The 22145-nt window shown below is 32.8% G+C and overlaps 1 protein-coding gene across 3 annotated transcripts in view; it reads left to right on the forward strand.

The window, feature by feature from the left end:
• LOC118202692 (uncharacterized) overlaps positions 1-22145 on the forward strand; it is a 376501-nt gene that overhangs the window by 295553 nt on the left and 58803 nt on the right. For all 3 annotated transcript variants that reach the window (XM_085813163.1, XM_085813164.1, XM_085813165.1), the window contains 2 exons: positions 15795-16138; positions 19494-19579. In XM_085813163.1, the coding sequence (XP_085669289.1) occupies positions 15795-16138; positions 19494-19579 (430 nt within the window). The remainder of the gene's footprint in view (positions 1-15794; positions 16139-19493; positions 19580-22145) is intronic.

A 22145-nucleotide genomic window follows, 5' to 3' on the forward strand; every position in this document is an offset into this window, starting at 1 on the left:
CACACACACACACATATATATATATATATATATATATATCTTTTTTTATACTTTTATATACCATTTCACTAAATCGAGTATTAGCCAGAATTATGAAATAATATATCTGATATTAAGAATAGATTTCGATCGTGTTACGAAGTTGGTCTACAAAACGATTTCTGCCTAAAGAGGTCTTTGTTAATACTTTTTCAGCAATGCATAAGAAAAATTGCTCGGAAGTTTAATAAACTGTATGAAAATGGCTAAATTGAAGCACTTTGGCACATCCTCAAACTTCCAAAAACATCAGACTGAATCAATTTGGCAAAGAGACAAGCAATAAACAAATGCTAATTCAACATATAATGTTATGTAATGGTTTACAGATTTTATCTGAACGTACCATTTAATGAAATGGTCATCAAAACTGGTTTATTTACTGCGCATAAGAATAAAAAAATTTTTGAAAAAAACTTTAACTTAACAAATTCTAATTTGATTATTTTAATTTTTTTAACTTACATTACATGAAGTATTGCATTTCATCTTCTATAATTTTCTATTACTTATTTTTAGATGCTTTTATTTTATTCCCAGCTGAAGATTTTTCGTATAATATTTGATATTTCAAGACATATAATGCATATCAGTTTCATTGGGTTTAAGAAATCTTCTTTCAGGGAGTTTGAAATGCTTGGATTCATCCTATAAAAGCAGTAATTAATCTAGTATATTTGATCTAGGGTACGTGTTAAATTTAAAGAATGCAATAAAATATACACACCCATGCTCAAAATGTTCCCAGGAAAGTTTAAAATGCAAAACATTATTACCTCCAATATCCATCGGAACACACACATCTGCTCTAGCGCTTTCAACAGGAAAATTTAAAAGAATTCTGATGTCTTTCATAGACTATCAGGATAACTTGAATCAACTAGAAATGCTGAGCCCACAAAGGAAAATAAGGTTTTGTGGCAGGAGAGAGATCTCAAATTGCATTATTGAATCGAATGATTGAAAGGTGCTTTCATAGCTTTGCAGTGTAAAACGGATTATGGTATTCCAGATGACGTCTTTTCTTGCATTTTTACTACATAAAATACACTAATGCCCTCTGATGACCGAATTCGAAAACTGCAAGTATCACGCACGTAATATGGCTTGGTGTTTCTTCAAACTTCTTGAACATACAGTAAAACCTTCAGATTCAGGAATTTAACTCATTCCTTGAAGGCTGCTCGTAAACGATTCAGATTTCCCCGTAAGAATTAATATAAAATGGATTGATTCGTTTTCGGACTGCAGACGATCACTTATTAACTTTGTAAAAATTCATAATCTAAAACCAATGGAAAGCATTAAGTATAAAAGAAAAACTGTTTTAAGAATTTAACAGATAAAATAGACGAAAACTACTTTTAAAAGTTATTGAACAGATAAAATAGACGAAAACTAATTTTAAAAATTATTAAATAGATAAAATAGACGAACTAATTTAATTTTACTGCATCCGTACGAAGGAGAGAGGACAGCATGCATTGAAAATGAGGAGGAAGCTATTGTTTGGGTGATAGTATGTTATTCTTTCATAAAAAGCTGTCTTTAGGAGGCAAGACATCTTCCTTTATCTTTATTTTAGCTCTAGGAGCCATTCTGCTTACATCTGAGAGTCACTAAGCCTCTATTTCACTTAAAATTTCTCCAATGAGATTTTTTATTACTTGTTTTAAAATATTTCTAAAGTAAGATATGGCATTTTTATTGAACATGCTTATTCTGTAGTCTGCTGCTGCTTTATCAGGTTGGTATCATTTCGCGAAAACTTTGCATCTAACACCATTTTGCAGAGAGAAGAACGATAATTTTTCTCCCTTCCTCTTCTGAGGACATCTCTTCCACAATCTTTTTATTACTATTTCAAACAGTCTTGTATTTCTTTCTTATTTTATGGTCCTCTAGTAACTTCTTCGTGTCTTTATTGTTAACTTCCTAATCCTTAGTTAATCCTAAAGATTCAATATTATAAATAAAAAAAAAATAAAAAAAATTCATAAGTGTCAAAACGTTCAAAATTCAGGCCGAATTCATGATCCTGTCAGTCAGTTTCTGCCAATCTTTGAATAAGTGTTAATCAATGGAAAGTATTAAAATGATGTTTGTTTCCAAATGTCCCTGAAATGTTAATTGTGTGGTATAGATTATATCAAAAACATCGAATGAAAATCGTATGTTGCTGACTTAAGCGTTCGTCATGCGAGACGTTATTCGCTCAGATAATTTGCTCGTGAAGTTAGACTTTCGCGATCCGAAGTTTAACTGTGTATGCTAAAACGATTACACATTCTTTCTTAGCATATAAGTTAGATATTATTAAAATATTTGAATAAACTTATTTCTAAAAATCTACCAGCATTAACAGCAAAACATGTAAATGATGGGCCTGTTCCAAGATGTTATTAAATATTTGTTTAAATGTTAATCAAATTTTGAATGAAATAAAAAATTAATTTAAAAATTTGAAAGGATTCAGGTTATAAGATCTGCCAAAAGTGTACTTTTAAAATTTAATATGGTTTTTATCAGTAAAAATTATCGATAGAAATATCCCAGGTGAATATTTTACAATATTTTACAATGTATTAGATGAATATACGTTTAGACTAACATGAGAAAGTTATATATCTTCTGTATATTTAAAAAGGGGACAAATATGTATTGTTTAATTTGATAAAAATATTTAATTTTTCTAATTAGTTAGACCATGAGCATTTTTATTTAAATTATTCAGATTAAAAAATAAAAATATTTGCACTTAAATAGTTTAGTTGTTAATTAATAAGAGAGAGATGAAATATGAAATATAATACCTTACGTTTTTCCGATTGTCAACAGACTCGTATGAAAAGTGAAATAACGCATTAAAATGAAAAAACGCAAAATCGTGTTTTGAGACTAATAGCCTTGTCGGGCTAAAAAATGAAGATTTCACCGTTTTGACGCATCGAATAAAAGTTACCACAAGTTTGGAAAAATTTAAGTAACAAGCAATAAAATTGTATCGAAACTTGAAATCAGTAAGTGATGCAAAACCGCATTAAACTTGCTCAAAAACTGTAAATAATTTAAAGAAAGTTGGGAAATAGTTTTTTACTTATCAAAATTTTTCATAAATAGAATGACAGTTTCTCCCTAGATAATAAAATTTTCTAAGATGTTCAAGTATTTGTTTTTTAATTAATATTTATTTACAAATACTTTGGTCATACTTTTTCCAGTTTTTAATACAAAGTTTTAAAATATTGCCAAAAGGTAAATCCTTCACAAGAAAGAAAACCCACTCTCAATTCGTATATGAAAGTCATAGTTTCTAATAACTTTTAGTTATTCAACTTTTATAAGTTTTACCCTGCACAAACTTCAAAAAATTGATTAGCAATCATATTTTCTATTTTAATATCAATTTAACTTATTATTATTAATTGTAAATTAAAGTTCTCAAAAGCAATAAAAGCCGAAGAAGCTCTTATGCTCGCATGGTTCTGGAGAAAGAGCTGAAAAGAACTAAAAGGAAGCAATGAACGAATGTATTATATTGAGAACACCGAATTTTTCGTTTCTTTCCCATAGACTAAGGTTATTTGTGTTGTGTTTCCTTATACATTAACCAAAATAACAGAATTCTGCATTGGTAATTCTGGTAAATGTAGTAGCATAGAAACAAATATAACTAACATAGTTTTAATTCATTTCCTTACTATTTGAGAACTAACATCAATTTTTTTCAGTTCTATTAGATAAAAGTGAAATTTTCTTGAATCTCTCTATATTTATGTGAATATTTTTATATAAGATTTTAGGCTAAGTAAAATCAGGGTAATCTAAAAATTTAGTTTGTATTACACTCACCATTAAATGTAGCAAAATTTTAAATTCCGACAGAAATTCGTTGCATCTTTAATCTTGAGTGCAACTCAGGACTGAAAAAATATGCAAGTGACTTGAATGTAATCTTTTGTTATTTCTGATGTACATTTTTAAAAGATTTGCGTTTAAGTTGTTTTTATATCACTTGAATGTAGCTTTTTTTGTACTATTAACTAGTAGAACAACATGTACCTGTTTCGTATGTGGGGTGTTTATGGGAATGTAAATGGCCTTTGTGAGAAGGTTAATTAAAAGCTCTGCAAGAGAAAATAATGAAACTGGTCGAAATATCATTGCAATTATGTAGAGTTCTCTTTTAAATCAGAGCAGGAGAGCAGCATTGTGGCATTGTACATATGCTTTTATTTAACAATAAGAAATAAAAATAATAAAGATAAATTAAGTAAAGATTAAAGGTTGAATTTTTCATGTAATGATGCGCAATCACAGACAGTCCTTCACACAGAGTTCCTCCGGCGTTGATAGAATATATTACTACACAGTATGAGCTAGTTTTAAATAGTATGATCATCTAAAGTCATCACAGCTAAAGGCGAAACATCGAAAGAAGAATCAAAACTCCCAAAATAAGATCTAAGACCGTCTGTCTTCTTCAGCTCTTGAAGGCATACGATCCGTCTGCTCGCATCTACCCTCCACTCTCGACCACGTCTGGAAGCGATCTACTGCTGTCTGTAATGCTTCGCGCTGCGCTGTACTGCGATAACGTCATTGCTGGCAATTCTAATTCAGCATAATGATTCCCACAGCTTCGGCCACCTTGAAGAGGCATCGTCCTCGATGTCTGTTGAATGGACATCACTATCATGTACCTGCAAAGAGAATTTAAAAAAAAAGAAAAAGAAAAATGAGTATCAGGTCCTTAGGTTTTTAAGCTGATACAAACATCAAATCAATTTGACCATGGCTTCATATGGTCAGCCGCAGATGTCAAATTCGGTCCTTCATGGCATCCTACTTTTTCGACTTCATATCTGTCATTTGGTCTTACAGCTATGATTTTATACGGTCCATGAAATTTTGGTCGTAGTTTCAAGCCAGTCCCATATTGAGTTCTCTGAATGGCTACCAAATTGCCAATCTTGTACAGTTTCGGTTTCTTACGTTTTTTTGTTAAATTTTTTTACGATTCTCTTCTTGTATCTTCAAAATGTTGTTTTTTGCATCTTCTCTCCTTTCATCACGTTCTTGCATCAATTGCTTTAAATATTCTTCATTCAATATCTCATTAATTCTCAAATCTTCTTTGTTCTTCATTTTCGTTCCTATGAAAAGCTCAAACGGTGAATATTTCGTACTTCTCGTAGTTGTACTGTTGATGATTCTCTGTACATCTGGAACATACTTAAACCATTTCGTTGAATCCTCATGTGATAATTTCGACAAAACAGGAATCAAAATTCTGTGGATTCGCTCAATCTGTCCGTTACCTCTTGGAATACCGGTAGTAATTTTGACATGTTCTATTCCTTCTTCAGTACAATAGGCTGAGAATTCTTTCGATGTAAAGGCACTACCTCGATTTGAAATGATTCTGGCTGGATTTCCAAGTACAGTCTGTTGTTGCTTCAATTTTGAAATAACTTCTTGCGTAGTTGGTGATTTCACTGGATAGAACCAAGTAAATTTCGCAAAAGCGTCGACCACAGTTAGAATGTGTTGGTATCTCTTGTTCGTTGATGGAAGAGGTCCAATAAAGTCGATATGATACGTACTCAAGGGAACGTTTTCTTTCGGTACAGGATGAAGAAATCCTTCTGCTTTTCCTTGCGTCTTGTTGTACAGTATATATTCTATACAGTTAGCAATTACTTTTTCAACATTGCATTTCAGGCTGGGAATATAGAATTCTTGCTCTACAGCATTCACAGTTTTATCTACAGCAAAGTGCCTTTTTATGTACCTTCTGTATGATTTCGTTCAGTAAGGATTCTGGTACTACTAGCAGATCTTTACCATTTTCAAATTTGTACAAAATATCATTTCTCACGAAGAATCCATTTTCTTCTCCCTTCTCAACTAAATTCTTTATCAATTTCACATGTTCATTTTCATTCTGTTGTGTGCTAACCGAATCTTTTCAGCTACATCGGATGTGTATGATGTTAAAATTAAAGCATTTCTACTTAGAGCATCAGCATGTTTCATTTGGCTTCCTGAACGATGTATAATTTCGTAATCGAATTCTTCAATAAACATTGCCCATCTCGCAATTTTAGGAGTTAAATCTTTCTTACCTAAAGTTTTCTGAAAAACACTACAATCAGTTACAATTTTGAATTTAGTCCCTAACAAATACTTTCGAAATTTGTTCAGAGCTTCTATTACTGCAAAGGCTTCTAATTCGTAACTACAGAGTTTCTCTTGCTGCGGTGAAGTCTTCTTACTCATATACTGGATTGGGTGATAATTACCATCATCAGACAACTGGAGTAACACCGCACCAAAGCCTTGACTACTAGCATCAGTATGAAGTTCTAATGGATATCCTTGCCTAAATATGTGTAGAACGGATGCTTGAGAGAGAATTTCTTTTAATCTGCAAAAAGCTTCCTGTTGTTCGGAATCGAAGTTAAAACCAATACCTTTTCTAAGCAAGTCACTACTTTGAGGTTTAGCTATTTTAGCATACTGAGGAATGAATTTACGAAAATATCCCGTTAGTCCTAGAAAGCTTTGAAGTTGTTTACGCGGTTGCGGAAAGTTTCGAACAGCAACAGTTTTGGAAGGTGATGGTCGAATAGTTCCGGGCTTAATCCTAGTATACGGTGCACATGAGAGTTGGCGAAATTCGGTTTTAAGAGACTAATAAGCGCGTCAATTGTGGTAACCAAGCCGATTTTGGGCGCTCTGGAGAAGAGTGCATTTGGGAGCATTTTCGCGCATGCTCATTAAATATTTTAAATTGAGAAGTTTTGATTGGTGCAGATGGAAGAGAAGAATTATTTCAAACCATTGTTTGAAGTTCCGTTAATCTTCGGTCTTCGGCTGAACTGAATGAGAAAGGATAACGTATGTTCAGGTAAAATTTATTTATCTTTTATTTTTTGTATTTTTTAAAATAACAGTAGTGGTTCCGCCGAGTTTCTGATTGGTTAATATTTTTTAATTAATCGGTTTTTGGTCAGATACTGAATATGATTTTAGTTTGATAACGTCTTTTATTCTACAGTTCGAGTAGCTAACGTATTTTGTTCTACAGTTCTGTTTGCTAACGTATTTTGTTCTTCAGTTGGATAACGTTACTTTTCGATTATGATGTGCAGTGCTATGCTGGATTGCTGCTGAATTTTAAAAATCGCGCCATGGCCGCACCGTATACTAGGATTTGGAAGGAACGTGGAGTGCTGTTAAGCGTGGGATGAAGGGGACGAAAAAGGTAAGCGAAGAGTTTGACTCTTATTTGGTGGAATATATGTGGCGGCGCCTGAAAAATAATAAATCGTCATTTGAAAAAATGAAAGACTTTATATTTGCAATAAAAGCAATATATACGCCACCCGAGTTTGAGGGCCATGGCATTTGAGTTATGATATAGACCCTAAAACATATGTAACACTGAGCCATGGTATTTAATTTACTATATTTGATATGTGAATGTTTTGTATTTTTTGCGATACATGTTGAAAATTATATTTTTATTTATTATAAAGTCTGTTAAAAATTATTTTCAATTTCTAAATGCTTGCTTTTTTTCTTGTGTCTCACCGTATGCTTAGGATTTATTATCTTATGATTATCATTTTGTTTACTTTTTTTGCCAACTCAAACTTGTAGTGACGCTTTATTTTAAAGTTGCCAAAAATTTGGCGACAAACGTAAACGCATCATGTTGGTGTTGGCGACAATTTTAAAAATCGCGCCAAGGCCGCACCGTATACTAGGATTTTACCTAGTTCCGTTTTCAATTATATGTCCCAAAAATTCAATTTTACGTTTTAAGAATTGACACTTTTTGAAATTTATTTGTAATCCATATTCCGAAGCAGTTTTGAATACTCTTTCTAATTTGTCTAAACATTCAGCTTCATCATTAGCCGGTATGACTATATCATCCATATAAATAATTAGTGCACCCTCATTTAACAAGTCACGAAATACTGAATAAATATAACTCTGAAAAACATTTGGACTAATACATTAACCAAAAGGAGCTTTAAGAAATTCGTAGATCCCATTATGTATTACAAATGCGGTATATTTGGTGCAATTTTCGTCTAAGTCTACATGGAAAAAGCCATTTTTCAAATCTAGTGTCGTGAAAACCTTTGACTGTCCTAAACGATCAAGTACTTTCGGAATTAAAGGCAGTGGAAATTTGTCTTTAATAATCTTCTTATTTAATTTCCGATAGTCGATGCATAATCTTTTGGAATTATCACGCTTATTACACAAAACAATAGGAGCTGCGTAGTTAGAGTTGCTAGGTTTTATTATTTTTTCTTTTAACCATTCCTTAATTTGATCGTCAACAATTTTTTGTTCCGCGAAAGACATGTATCTTCTATTTTGACAGACAGGAATTTCATCGCATAAATTTATTTGCATCTTAAAGTCAGATTGTCTATTTTTCTGAGGCTGGTACGAATTAATTAAATTACACGGTCTTTCTTTATGTTCTACATTTGAAATATGCGATAAATCAATCTCGTTACAGAAATAGCATTCACCAGATGTGAAAGGTAATTAAACGTCGATCCACTTCCGCTTTCGGGGTTTTCGTTTACATTAACGGAGACTCCAGACTATTGAGAAAGATCATAAACATTCTTCAATGACACAGCAATATTCAAATTTCCCATAACGCAACGAACGTTAGAATTTCGAGATGACTCAGCAGTTATCAAGTTTACATTACTTTTATTCCGATGAGAAATTATTTGAAGGCCATTCTCGGTAAAAGAGAAGTTAAACTGAATCAATACATCCAAACCTAATACACTTTGATTACATAAATGACTTAACAACATAAATTTTCGTACGGAGTGAAAAACTATCAATTGAAATATCAGAAATAAAAAAGCCGGTGGCGTACGTTTGCTTTGATTCAATTCCGTTTAATGCGATATCGCTACAATTTAAACTTGGAGAACCAATCTGCTTGTGTAACTCTACGCTGCATATCGTAACATCTGAACCAGTGTCGACTAGACTATCAACTAAATGATTATTTATTCCTACAGTCTTCATAATTCTATCCTTGTCAGAAATTCGTTGTAATAAATCTGCTTGTTGTGTCTCGGGGTTCTGCTCTGGACAGTCACTTGATTTATGCCTAAAAATTTTACATTTAATACATTTTATACCCTTCGATTTGTTTACACAGTGCGATGCTCGATGCCCAAATTCCTGGCAATTAGAACATTTGACCTTATTAACGTTAGATTGATTTCGGTTTGATGACGCAAGCTTACTTCTATCTTTAACTTGAGTGTCTACTTTCGGTTTCGTATTTTTAAACTTATCATTGTCCGATCTCATTTTATCATAAGTTTTAAGCCTTTGTTTAAATTCAGTTATTGTTTCGCAACCATATAATATAGTTTTCCTCACCACAGAATCGGGAATACCATCAATAACATATTTAATTAATGAAGCATCTTCAATGTTACCTCGCGAACATATTTCTTTCATTTTCAAAAAATACTCATCTAAAGATTCATTAGGCATTAATTTACGTTTACATAACATTTCATGCAATTCAGCAGAATTAAAAGCTTTACCATATTCAGATTTCTTTAAGATTCAGATTTCTTTTATTTATTAAGCTTTTTTAACTTACACCAGTCATTAACTTTAGGTTCACTCTGAATAAATAGTTTCGCTTTACCTTTTAATGATCTTTTAGCAAACACTAATTTATGCAAATCACTCAATTTCAAAGAATTTATAACATCTTCAAATTCATCAATCCATTTATCAACATTTTCATATGCATTACCAGAAAAAGGATTAATAATACTTTCAATATCAGAAAAACTAAGATGAAGTTTAAAATGATCTTGAATTGGAAGCTACATACTGTTATTTACTTGAGACTCATTAAAACCAAGATTGTCTCTTTGTTTATCATCAAGCACTACTTCAGAAATTTTATTAACAGTTTCATCTTCAATATCACTATTTTCTTCATGCAAAATATTTTCAAATAATACAGATAAATCACACAGGAAAGAGACAATTCGGGTTACGACTTCCGATTTTAAACCTTCTGAATTTATGCATTGCAAACTTTAATTAACTCATTCAAAGTAAAACTATTCTGCACTGTATCTATTTTCTTATTAAATTCTTCAGTATCTGGTTTAAATATAAAGCCAGAAAATTCACGTAATCTTTTCCGGTTATTTCGATCTCCATCAGTATTAAAAATAAGCTTATGAAAACTTTTGATTTCAGAACTTTTACTGTTCTTTAAAGCTGCTTCCAATTCTGGAATTTCTACTAACTTCATATTGGAAAGAAAGTTTTGTACTCACTCGACAGATGATCATCTTCAATAAGGGTAATCCACACACTTTATACGAGTAATCCAATAAATCGAATACCTTGTGAGAACAGTTCACTCAGTCAGTTGAAAGCACAGTTCATAATGTCACTCGCACACTTTCGAGTTTGAGGCCCCACGTTGGGCGCCATGTTCTGTAGAGTTCTCTTTTAAATCAGAGCAGGAGAGCAGCATTGTGGCATTGTACATATGCTTTTATTTAACAATAAGAAATAAAAATAATAAAGATAAATTAAGCAAAGATTAAAGGTTGAATTATTCATGTAATGATGCGCAATCACAGACAGTCCTTCACACAGAGTTCCTCCGGCGTTGATAGAATATATTAGTACACAGCTAGTTTTAAATAGTATGATCATCTAAAGTCATCACAGCTAAAGGCGAAACATCAAAAGAAGAATCAAAACTCCCAAAATAAGATCTAAGACCGTCTGTCTTCTTCAACTCTTGAAGGCATACGATCCGTCTGCTCGCATCTACCCTCCACTCTCGACCACGTTTGGAAGCGATCTACTTCTGTCCGGAATGCTTCGCGCTGAGCTGTACTGCGATGACGTCATTGCTGGCAATTCTAATTCAGCATTGGGCGTTGATGATTCCCACAATTATGCAAGATATCTCTTTATGTTTTTTCAAAGTGAAGAACATTAGTTGACTAATACATGCTTGCTAAAACTTGTAAACAGCTTAATCCTCATTGAAGATAGTACCCACGGAATAATCATTCACGTCTCATTATCGGCTATTTACTGTTACAGAATTTAAACTCTTGGGGACCTATAAAAGAGATCTTAAATAAGCTTGATACAGTATTTGTAAGTAATAAATATACAAATTGATCTACTCAGTTTTGCGTAACTTCTTTTGACTTCAATACATTTGACTCAAATTCCGACAGAAAAAAAGTATTCATTATGTCCCTTAAATCATTCCTGAATAATATCTTTATTATCATCATTGTCGCTATAACATGAACAAATCAAATATTTCTTTAGTTTTTAAAACAAAACAAATCAAATGAAGGACAGTCTGATAAGTACTGCGAGTGTTGAAAAAAATTCAGTTTTCATTGCTATAGTGTTATCAGTCAAAAGCAACCATTTTTTTGCAGAATTTTACCAAGATTTGTTTTCCTTTATAGTCTGTTGGAGTTTTCACAAGCTGGCATTCTAAAACCGTGTTACCGTTTTATTTCGCAACAAATAAAGATCGTTCTTCGTTCCAAAGAATGTTAAATATTTTTAATAAATTTCTATGTTCTGAACATATTCCAGAACATATTCAAGAGATCCACTGTGCTTCCACAGTATGTTCTCTAATTTCGTTTTTGGGTTATTTTAGCTGACTGTTATCGTTAGCCATAAATTGAAATTATCTTCATATCTTCATTCGCAGTAGTCACCGAAAGCGATTCTCCAGAACCGCCAACCCAGGTTTTCTTCATTTCTGACCTACCCATTCTTAAGGTGCAAATCTTGCGAAATTTTTCGATAAAACCAGATCCTCATGCAACATTTCTTCTCACCCCCTCCCAGTAATGATACCCCTTTTCATCGTAATGATAGAAATTGTCACAAGTTGTTTTTCTGTCCCAGATTTCTCATCTTGCATCTATACAATTCGTCTTCCATGATTATGTTCATCCAACGAAAATCTATAGAGTCATTTTCAAGTAACTCATAACCTTATGTAAATATGACGATTCACTTTTACCTCCTGCCAACGTATCTTCGTAGATTCTGGTGATAATGTGTTCGTTCCAAAAATTCAATAGTGAGTTTTTAGTAAATACGCTCTCCCACAACACGTTTTTACTATTTTTACAATATTGTCTGTCCGTATGTGCGTGACGATGTTTACGTCCACGACAACTCTTACATTAAACTTGCAGAAATTTCTGTTTTCTGTGTTTAAGCTTTCTGATTTCATATAAAGAGTTGACTAGATTTTGTGTAAAACTGACAAGCGGAAGTGATACTTTACTTGAAACTTATAACAGTTTTTAATTGGCAACCGGAAGTGGTTACTTGAGCCCATAAGAGCTTTTAGTGATAAATTGTTTTAAAATACATTCCAAAACTTTTCAGTCTCATCATTTAAAACTTTTATATCAATTGGAACAATATATTGCCTTTTGGCTAAAACTAATAAACTGGAAGTGATACTCCCTCGAAGCTATAAATAGATTTTCGTGAAATAAGGTATTGTGGTGTAATCCAAAACTTTTTAAGTTTGTCACTTAACTCGTATATACATAAATGATGCATATGGGATCCTGACTGATAATGATATATTAGATTTCCATTATGTATGCTAAACCGGAAGTGGTACTTTCTGTTTTTCACATATAGTTTAAAATCTTATATGATTCTTCATCTCTTAACAGATTGTAATGAAACAATATAGAATCGTTATGCTGAGAGTTTAATATCAAAAGATTCAGCACATATGAAGGCAATTTCTATTGTATCTAGACACGATATTTATTTATTCCCAAAATTCATTTAATACAAAATATGCTGTTGCACTGCGTAGGGTGACGAAGCATCAGAGGAAACAAAAAAATTCAAACATACTTTCTTCAATTGACTTCTTACTAATACCACACCTTGCGGTTGTCACCATTCATCCATAATTAAAAAACGTAACAAGCATTTTTTACTGTTACCTGACTATCGCAGGAATTTAAGTGCAAATCAAACTGAATTTAGATTTTTTGATACTATAGAAATAACATAGAAGAAACCCATATTACGGTATTCATTTTAAATACAATATAGTGTACATATTAATTGGGACAAAACGATTTTTTTCACAAAATTTTAAGCTGGTTACTAGCTAGTGCCAGCAGGTCCCTCAAAGCAATTTTATCTGCTTTAAATCGTCTGGTTGTCTACTTCTACATTTCCAGAATCCTAATAAATTAGGATTATTGCGCCATTTTTAAACCTGTTTCTCTGAAAAGAGAAGTTACTTTTGCATTCTTTTTAAATACGTTTTCCATGCATTCATTTTAGTGCACCAAAAATAGATGTAACACCTAGAAAGAGAGCAGATATTATTGCATTTAACAGTAACACAACCATGACTGTGAGAAATATTGCTTTTGCTGCTGGTGTTGGAAAACGGAGCGTTCCTCGAATACTGAGGAGCCAAAATGAAAGTAGATCATTTTCTTTCGAAAGGGAGGGCAAATGTTGCAGGAAAATGAAAACAACTACAAACTGTGATAGGTTTCCTACTTCAAAACAGCATCATTAATCCAACAAAAAATAGCAAAGGCCTTAAAAGAGATCTAATGTCTATGGGCATTGATATTCATCCACTTCAAATGTGCGGCATAGAACTTCTCACTACTAGTAGGAAAGTGGGAAACTCAAGTAGAAAACACTTTTTCACGCGTCATATGAAGTAAAAACTATTATTGTGCGCCAGAAAATATAAATCTTGGACCATAAATGACAATAAAACGGTTGTTTTCAGCGATAAGACTCATTTATTTGTTCATGATTACATATCTAACGTTATTAGAAGAAGCAAAGCTAAGTTAATAAGACATCAACATATCCAGTAAATTGTAAAATGCTCTGGAAAACAAATGTTTTGAGGGTATTTTTGACAGCAGATGACACTAGAAGTCTAGTTCCGATTGACGGAATGCTGAATTCATAGAGGTATATAGAAATTTTAAATCGCAAAATTGTGCCCTTTTAGAAAACCTTTGCAGGGACATTTCAGTGTGCCACAATTTGAAATCTATCAGAAAATTTAAGTTGGAAAATAAATTCGTTGCGCTAGATTGGCCTAGAAATTCACCGGACTTAAATCCAATCGAAAACTTGCTGCATATTCTCAAGGAACATCTTAGCAAAATAATTAAAATAATTAATAAATAAAATTGTACGACAAAAGAGCGCGTGGATTAAGAATGCTACAAAAGTATAATTCCATGATAAAGAAAGAAAACCTGTTTGCGCAAGACCAGGGAACTTAGCGCATTGTAGAGGTCATTTCCGCTAAAGGAAAACTCATTTCAAATTTATTTTTAAATTATCACTCATTTATCTCATATTTAAATTATGAGATTAGAAGGTATGTACATAAACTGTCAGAAATATCCCTTTGTTCCAACTAATTTTCATACTATAGCATTATAAACACTTAATTCTCCTTAATGGAAAACTAATTAAATATTTTTCACCTGCCCAATAAATTACGAATTTGATTATTAAAATAAAAGGTAAAGCATTTGATTATGCTAGTTTAAATTTAGAAAAGCCAATTTTTATCCATGGCTAATGATATCTAATAAAATATTAGCCAAAATTTCCTATTACAGACTTCTATATTTATTGAAAAAAAAAATTAGATTTCATTTTCAAACGATCATTTAGAAATGATGTCTTTGAAACTTGCTGGTATTTGAAACATGGAATTGGCAGGAGATCATATGCTGGCTACATATAAGATTTTTTATGGTGGTGAAAGAAGTTGTACCAGTATAGACTGAAATGCTACGATACCCCGAATATTTTGCCTTCCTTCGTCAAGAATTCAATTAGTGAATAATGTCAGATGTCTTTTAACATGTACAGACATGATAGACTAACAATTCTTTTCCTGCGTAACAAAAATCAACTAATAAGTTTCAGTAACTTGTGCATTTGTTTCCATACTTCAGAATAATGGCAATATCGAGGTTTCCCTCCTACTAGAATTGTTTTATAGTTAGGCTTATTGAATGCTCACTGTAAAACTATGGTGTTCGTTTTACAAAAGTAAACTTTGCGTTTGCTTACCTGTTGTTACCTTGTTCTAGTTGAAATTGTAATAAATGTAAAACTTGAATTTTTAAGGACTACAAATTTTTCATTTAAAACATCAAGAAGTTCACTCAGTCATTTTTTCCTAAAAGTGCTGTTGATCAGAAATTTAAAAAAAAATCTGATCTAAAGCTGAAATGGAGAATAGCAACAGTGACCTCAATTATAATGTATTACTTGAGCAATTAGTCAGTATATCACATCTACGAATTAAATGCTAACCTCTGTCTTTTAAATGGTAATTACATATTTATCATTATCATACCACCCTATTCATATGAAATGTGTATTCTTCTCTCCAATGGTGACAATATATGAAATTGAAAATTCAAAAAATAATAATAATAATCTTGGTTGCTGATTTTAGATCAAATAATGCTGATTTTAGAAACTTTGTTCTAATGCTGTTGTTTCAGTATATATTTCAGTCTTCAAAGCAGTAATTTCAGTACATCACATCATAGAATATTTATATACTGCTTTGAAAACTGATTATCTTAACATTAATTAATATTTATTAATACCTTAACCAGCTAGCTACTTCTTCGATGAAGAGGATTATGACTCTCTCTTTGACGAGCCAGAACCTGGAAATACACCTCAGTATTCAGATTCTACAACGACTACAGAACCGAGTCAAGACGACGCAAAAGATCAAAAACCAGTTCAAATGACGTCCATCTATCCTATCTTATTTGATCGCCAAAACAGAGATAGCCGCTACTTAGCCACGGTTCTAGGGGACGCTCTTATCAAAGGTCTTACCCAAGTCGCTGCAAGGCGACCAAGAGACCCTATAGGATATCTGGCAACATACCTTTACCAGTATGCAGCGAGGAAAAGTGGAAGCAGACTCTCATCTAAAGAGGAAGAGACGGTAAATAGGAATTTTATTCTAACAAAAAAGAACACGCCGAAAAGTTAAAATTAATAATTATTAAACGACAAGAGTCAGTGTATCGTCAGTAAATTTTCAGGACTATAGTTTCGAAAGTCAAATATTTTTTTCAGCTGCAGGATTGAAAATCACTTCAAAAAAGAGAAATGGATCTGCATAAGGGCAATAGAGAGAAAATTGTAAAAGTTCTAGCAAAATGACAGAAATTGACGCCATTTAAAATGATGGCCGTGAAGAGAGACTAAAATTGGGACTAGAGTCCAAAACTGAAAGAAATATGAAAAGTCTCTTCGCAAATTAGAATTCCAGCGGTATTTCACTTCTACAATTTTTCTCGATTGAAATAATTATTTAATTCTAATCCCTTTTTTACTATCAGTTTTTCAGAAATTTCTTTCGTAGGTGCTTTTTTTTCACTCATCTATCAATAGATAAGGATACTCATCCTTCCAGTAGCTTCAATCTCTATCATACAGCTGACACACTATAGATTTTCTAAGGAAAGTGGCATTTCTATTTTCTAAAGCAACGTTGTTCCAGTATGCCTTTTTTCGTTATTTTGAATCCGTAGCTGAAAAAGTAGGTTCTTATTTAACCTTCGAAACAATTATCCTGCAAATTTGTTTATGTCGATGCTCGCTGTTTAGAGGGCCAGCGTCCGAGCGGTAAATTCGCTGAAAACTGATAGTTCGATCTGGGATCGAAACCCGGCGAGAGGGCTCGCTGCGTGGTTGTTCTTCGTGGCTTTTTCTGTATGTAACGCGGATAAGAACGAGTTTCCTTAAAATGTCTTCCACGAAGGCATCTCTTCCCATAGGCAGATAGCCTTAAAGTTGCTTTGTCTTAATCAATTAACCTAACCTTCTTGCTGTTTTCATTTGTTACTTTAACCTTTAGGAGTATTATTATTTATTTCGCATTCAATGAATTATAGAGACCATTAGGTATTTTATTTTTGAGCAGGATAATATTGAAAATGTGCAATGCCCTTGCTGGGACTTGAACTCCGGATCTTCCTATTGCTAGCCAGAAGTGCTTTCGAATTACACAACGAAAGCACGCGGCTAGGGAAGAAAACATACCTCGCATAAGTTAACATTCAATACTGACAGTTTGAATTATTCTGGGTTGATTCTTAAATGTTATGTTTGGTTTCTATAAGTGAATACTGACATTAATAATTGATTTGGCTTTACGAATCGTGTTTTCCCGTTGCATGCATACCACTTTTACACTTTTTTTGCATTAATATAATATAAATTCTAAGTTATTAAAAACAACCAAAAAAGTCTTTAAAAAAAGAAAACAAATTAATATGTAGAGACATTAGGTTATTTCGAAGTAGGAGAGATGAAAATAAATGAGCAATACCCTCGCCGGGACTCGAACCACGAACCTCTCGAATACGCGCCGAGCGTGCTGACCACTACACCACGAAGGCATGCTAAGAAGGTGGGAGAAATACCTCCTTGTCGGGACTCGAACCACGGGCCTCTTGAATACGCCCCGAGCGTGCTGACAACTGCACCACGAAGGCATGCTAAGAAGGCGGGAGAAATACCTTATAAATGCATAATGATTTTGTTTCTGTTGGAAAGTATAATTTAGATTTAAGGCATGTAACATTTCCTCCCCGCTTCATCGTTAAAATCACACCCCATAAATGCATTATCAGCACCCTGGGCAAGTTCTAATGAGTTAAAAAGGTCAATTTGCCAATAAATTGTTTAATAATATAGGTGTCTAATAAACATAGGTAAATTAATAGGTTCTCAATTCATGCTTGGTACCATAACTGCTCTTAAAATTTGAAGTCAATCAATTTATGCTTACCAAATACACAATGAACGTTATTCGGCTGAAGATGCATATTTTTTGCTGTTTTCTTATCGTGAGCAGCAATCAGTATAATACAAGAACTAATGCAATCCTTATTCTATTAAAATTTGATAAAAATGACAAGTTCGATGAAGAAGGATACGTAAGAACATTTCACATGAAAATTAAATGCGTCAGGCACGTGACAGTTTACTCAAATGTTGTTTTCGAGGAAGTCTAGTGCCAAACTTTTCCGTCCATATTGAAAAAAAAAAAAAAAAAAAAAAAAAAAAAAAATTGTTCTATTGCGTCTAATTGCAGGATCGAAAGACTGTTTGTATCAAGGATTGTCAAATTGTACATGGTTTACTATGAAATTTTTTTCAGTCTTGTAAGAAAATACGGTGCGTAAAGTCATTCACAGGCAGAATAAAGAATGCTCAAAGCTATCTGAAGAAAAAATTTAAACTTCCTGAATACTCCAAATGTGAGAAATGTTTTGGATGTTCTGGTGCTGGTGTTTTATTTTCGTAAAAATGTACAATTCTGTCAAGATATTTTATGGAATCTTTTTTGGGTGTGTGGGGGTGGGGTCTGCCTTCGGCTGTTTGAAGAAAGGATCATCGAAATTAACTTCACTGCATAAAAATTTGCTTTACCTGCATCAAATCAATATCATACGCGAAAAATTGAATGGATTTAAGTATATTAGTTACAAGCACATAAAGAAATAATGCTTCTAATCATGTATCGAGATATTTATTACAGTGTTTGTACAGAATAACGTATCCGCTGAACTAAGAATTTCACGTACATTGTATCTCTTATATCATGAACTCTCCACTCCTAAAGCAATGTTTAAGCAATACAGCTCTAGAAAAGTCTCATATGAGAACTATATCTTATGATTAGTGGTATAAAGCTAATAATGATTGTACTTTTAAATGTATCTGCAATTGTTTGTGTATTGATTTTTTATTTTGTAAATCATATTAGTTTTTTTACAGAATAGTGGTTTCATCTGGAGTGTCTTTTTTAATCTCCTTACGTATACAAATTAAGTATTTGCCATACGTTGGATACCGGTGTATAGTTATTGCTATGAGGAAAGAAAGTTCAGTACAAGCTATTTACTAAAATTTCGTGATATAATAACATCGTATAACCTTCTTGATTTACACTTTCTATTTTCTAGAATTTTGTGTTTGAAATAACTAAACTCGCAGCTTTCATGATACACATCAAATCTTAATTTGTCATTTTTATGCGAAAAGAATGAAACTATATCTTATTTTTCGTTGAAAAGTTTCAGAAACCATTATGGTATCGTTTAAATTTGATTTATCGAAATGCACTTTTGAATAGTTTTTTCTAACATAATTAGAGTATGTTTGCGCTAGGCCTGTAATAAATGTTATTTAACATGGAAAAATTGTATTTCAGTAAATTTCCACTCTGCTGAATTAATTTATGTTTTTATTATTTCACATTTTAACTTGTATTTTCTTTATGATAGGCTGACGACTCTGGTGAAACAGAAGGTAATTCTTCTCCAGTAAAAGCTCAAACATCAAATGAAACAAATGAAACCGAAAAACAAAGGTATTCATGAAAAACCCATACTGTTAAACGAAGAATATTTTCTTTCATTTAAACTCATTTTTATACACATTGAGAGGAAGTTTTTTTTTTCTTCTTACTATTATTACGGTTTCTTATGATTCTTTGTAAACAAAACAGAATATCATACTACTTGTTTTAAACAGCAACTTGGTAGCGAAAACAAATTTATAAAGAGCCCAATTAGATACTTTATCATTTTAAAAGTGATAAAATAGTTTTTAAGTTAATAAAACTTTCGAGTTAATAAATCTTTAATAAATCTTTTAATAAGGATATTACATTTTATAATTAATACGTTATTTAATATAAATGCGTATAGATAAATAATAATTTTTGCTCTTGCACTGCATTTAGGAAGTTATGTTCCTGCTAGCAGCAACTGTTTCAAGGCGTGTAAACTGAGAAAGAAGACATAGTAATATTTCCGATAATTTAAAACATTTCATTTGAATGAAGTATAATAAACAGAACTAGGGATTTTTTTTTCTACTTCTTGCTCTAAAAGACGTGAAATGGGAGAGTTCATTCTGCGGAGAAACTCTAGTACGATATGCCATTTTTATTAATAAACCATTAACGTAGCAGAATTTCGCATAAAAGTTAATAGTTTAATTTCACTACGCAATTAGCATGGATACGAAGATAAAAGCTATTTTTAAATCAATTATTTAATTCATATAATTCAAACTGGTAATAAGATATATTTTTTATCTATAGCAAGTTACAGTTAAACGTAATCGTAGGGTCATTCAATAAGATCATTAATGTACCATTAACACAGCATGTTGCTAATGTGTTTGCCTTCCCTGCTCTCTGGATATCCATACCTGTTTTAAAAGTAATATCGCCGCAGTAATAAGTCACAAAAATACCGGCTCGGTGAAATATGAGTGAGTGTCAGCCATCCGCAAATTTAGATAATGAAATCTCAGCCGCCGAACAAGCCTTCGGTAGAATTAATATACACTTAGAGAGAGCTAATCTCCCACCCAATGTTAGCTCTTACACAACCCTAAAAAAGCAAGCTGTTGCTGATCTCCTTAAATTCAACTCAGTTGAAAACAAAACTAGCGATGATCTCAAACGTATAGCGGAACTTGAACGCATCATTCAAGATTACGACGCATTCTTAAATCTGGCCGTCATGCATAAAAATCAAACAAACAATTCCATTATGGAAAATAACAACAAAAGCGATGCTATGTTAAAGGCAAAAGCATTTAATAAAACACAAAAAAGCGATGCAAAGAATATAGAGCGTTCGACTATATCTAAGAATAAGAAAAAGAAAATTACTACTAACAGCGACGGGTTTAAAACCCCCCGCATCACGCATAAACGAACGCATTCAAATTCTTCGGAAGCTGAACTACCCGTACAGAAAAATAAGTTCAATGACCTACAGGACGATGACCGCATGGAGCAGGAATCGAACTCAGAGTCCGCAGGATTTACTCTCGCCAAAAAAAGCACTGGACATATTCCCCCAATTGTTCTCTCAGATTTTACAGCCAACTGGGATACGTTAAAAGAGGAAATCGAAAATTTAGGGCTAAAAAAAGTCAAAGGCAATCTCACAGGAGATACACTCAACATCAAAGTCTGGGATAAAGATGACTATCGCGCAATCACGGAGTTTCTGGCCAAACGAGGTGTGCAATTCCACACATACAAAATTAATTCCGAAAAACCAATCAAAGTAGTAATTAAGAAGCTGCCTAGAAACTCAAACGTGGAAATAATTCACAAAGAACTCACTGAACACGGAATTCCTGTAGAAAAGATACGTCAGCTCGAAAGATTCCAAGAAGGAAAAATTGTTAAACTGTAAGGATCTTAAGTTTTACTAACGTTTATTTTTTATTTTAAATCTTTACTATCACTTCTTATTTTCTACTTCCGGCCAGAATTATAAGCGTGAAGGTTTTTATGCAAAGTTATCTGGCGAACGCCAAGTATTTAAGTTGTGGCTTTTTGCCAAGCGAGAGAGAGGAAGCAGTGAGTTCGAAGCAGGCCGCTTACCTTAGAAGTTACGCAGTTGCTTGTTGCCTTCCAGGCCAGAGGTTTTAATCCTCTTGATAACTTTTAAACGTATTGTAGTGTTCTCAGTTATCTGTACTACATACGCCTTCCTGTTAATATAAGGCCAATCTTCCATGTTTATTATTCTAAAGTTAAATTAGAGTTTAGTTTTATTTTTTATACTTTTACGTTAGACCCCAAGTGGCGGGTCAGTGTATTCCGAAGTACGGAAGTTATTGTAAATAGAGAAAAATAAAGGGTTTTGTATACCCTTCGTCTGTATCCTGTCTACTTACCACAATTAGTGAACATAGCTTTAGTAAGCTCTCTGTTCCGAGTCAGGTCCTTGTATGTTCCCGAAGAAAGTAAGAAGGAACATTGACCCTGATAGTGGCGCCCAACGAAGAAGAATAACCATGGCCGAGTTTCAAGAAGAACCTGTGCTGCCTGCAGAAACGGCTCAGAATCCAGAAATGCCAGCTGCCGCCCTGGAAGGATTTGGTTACATCGTCCAGATCATGCG

Source organism: Stegodyphus dumicola, chromosome 3, assembly GCF_044657685.1.
Source record: "Stegodyphus dumicola isolate Sdum_Otavi_A_Nest chromosome 3, ASM4465768v1".
Classification (NCBI taxonomy): domain Eukaryota; kingdom Metazoa; phylum Arthropoda; class Arachnida; order Araneae; family Eresidae; genus Stegodyphus; species Stegodyphus dumicola.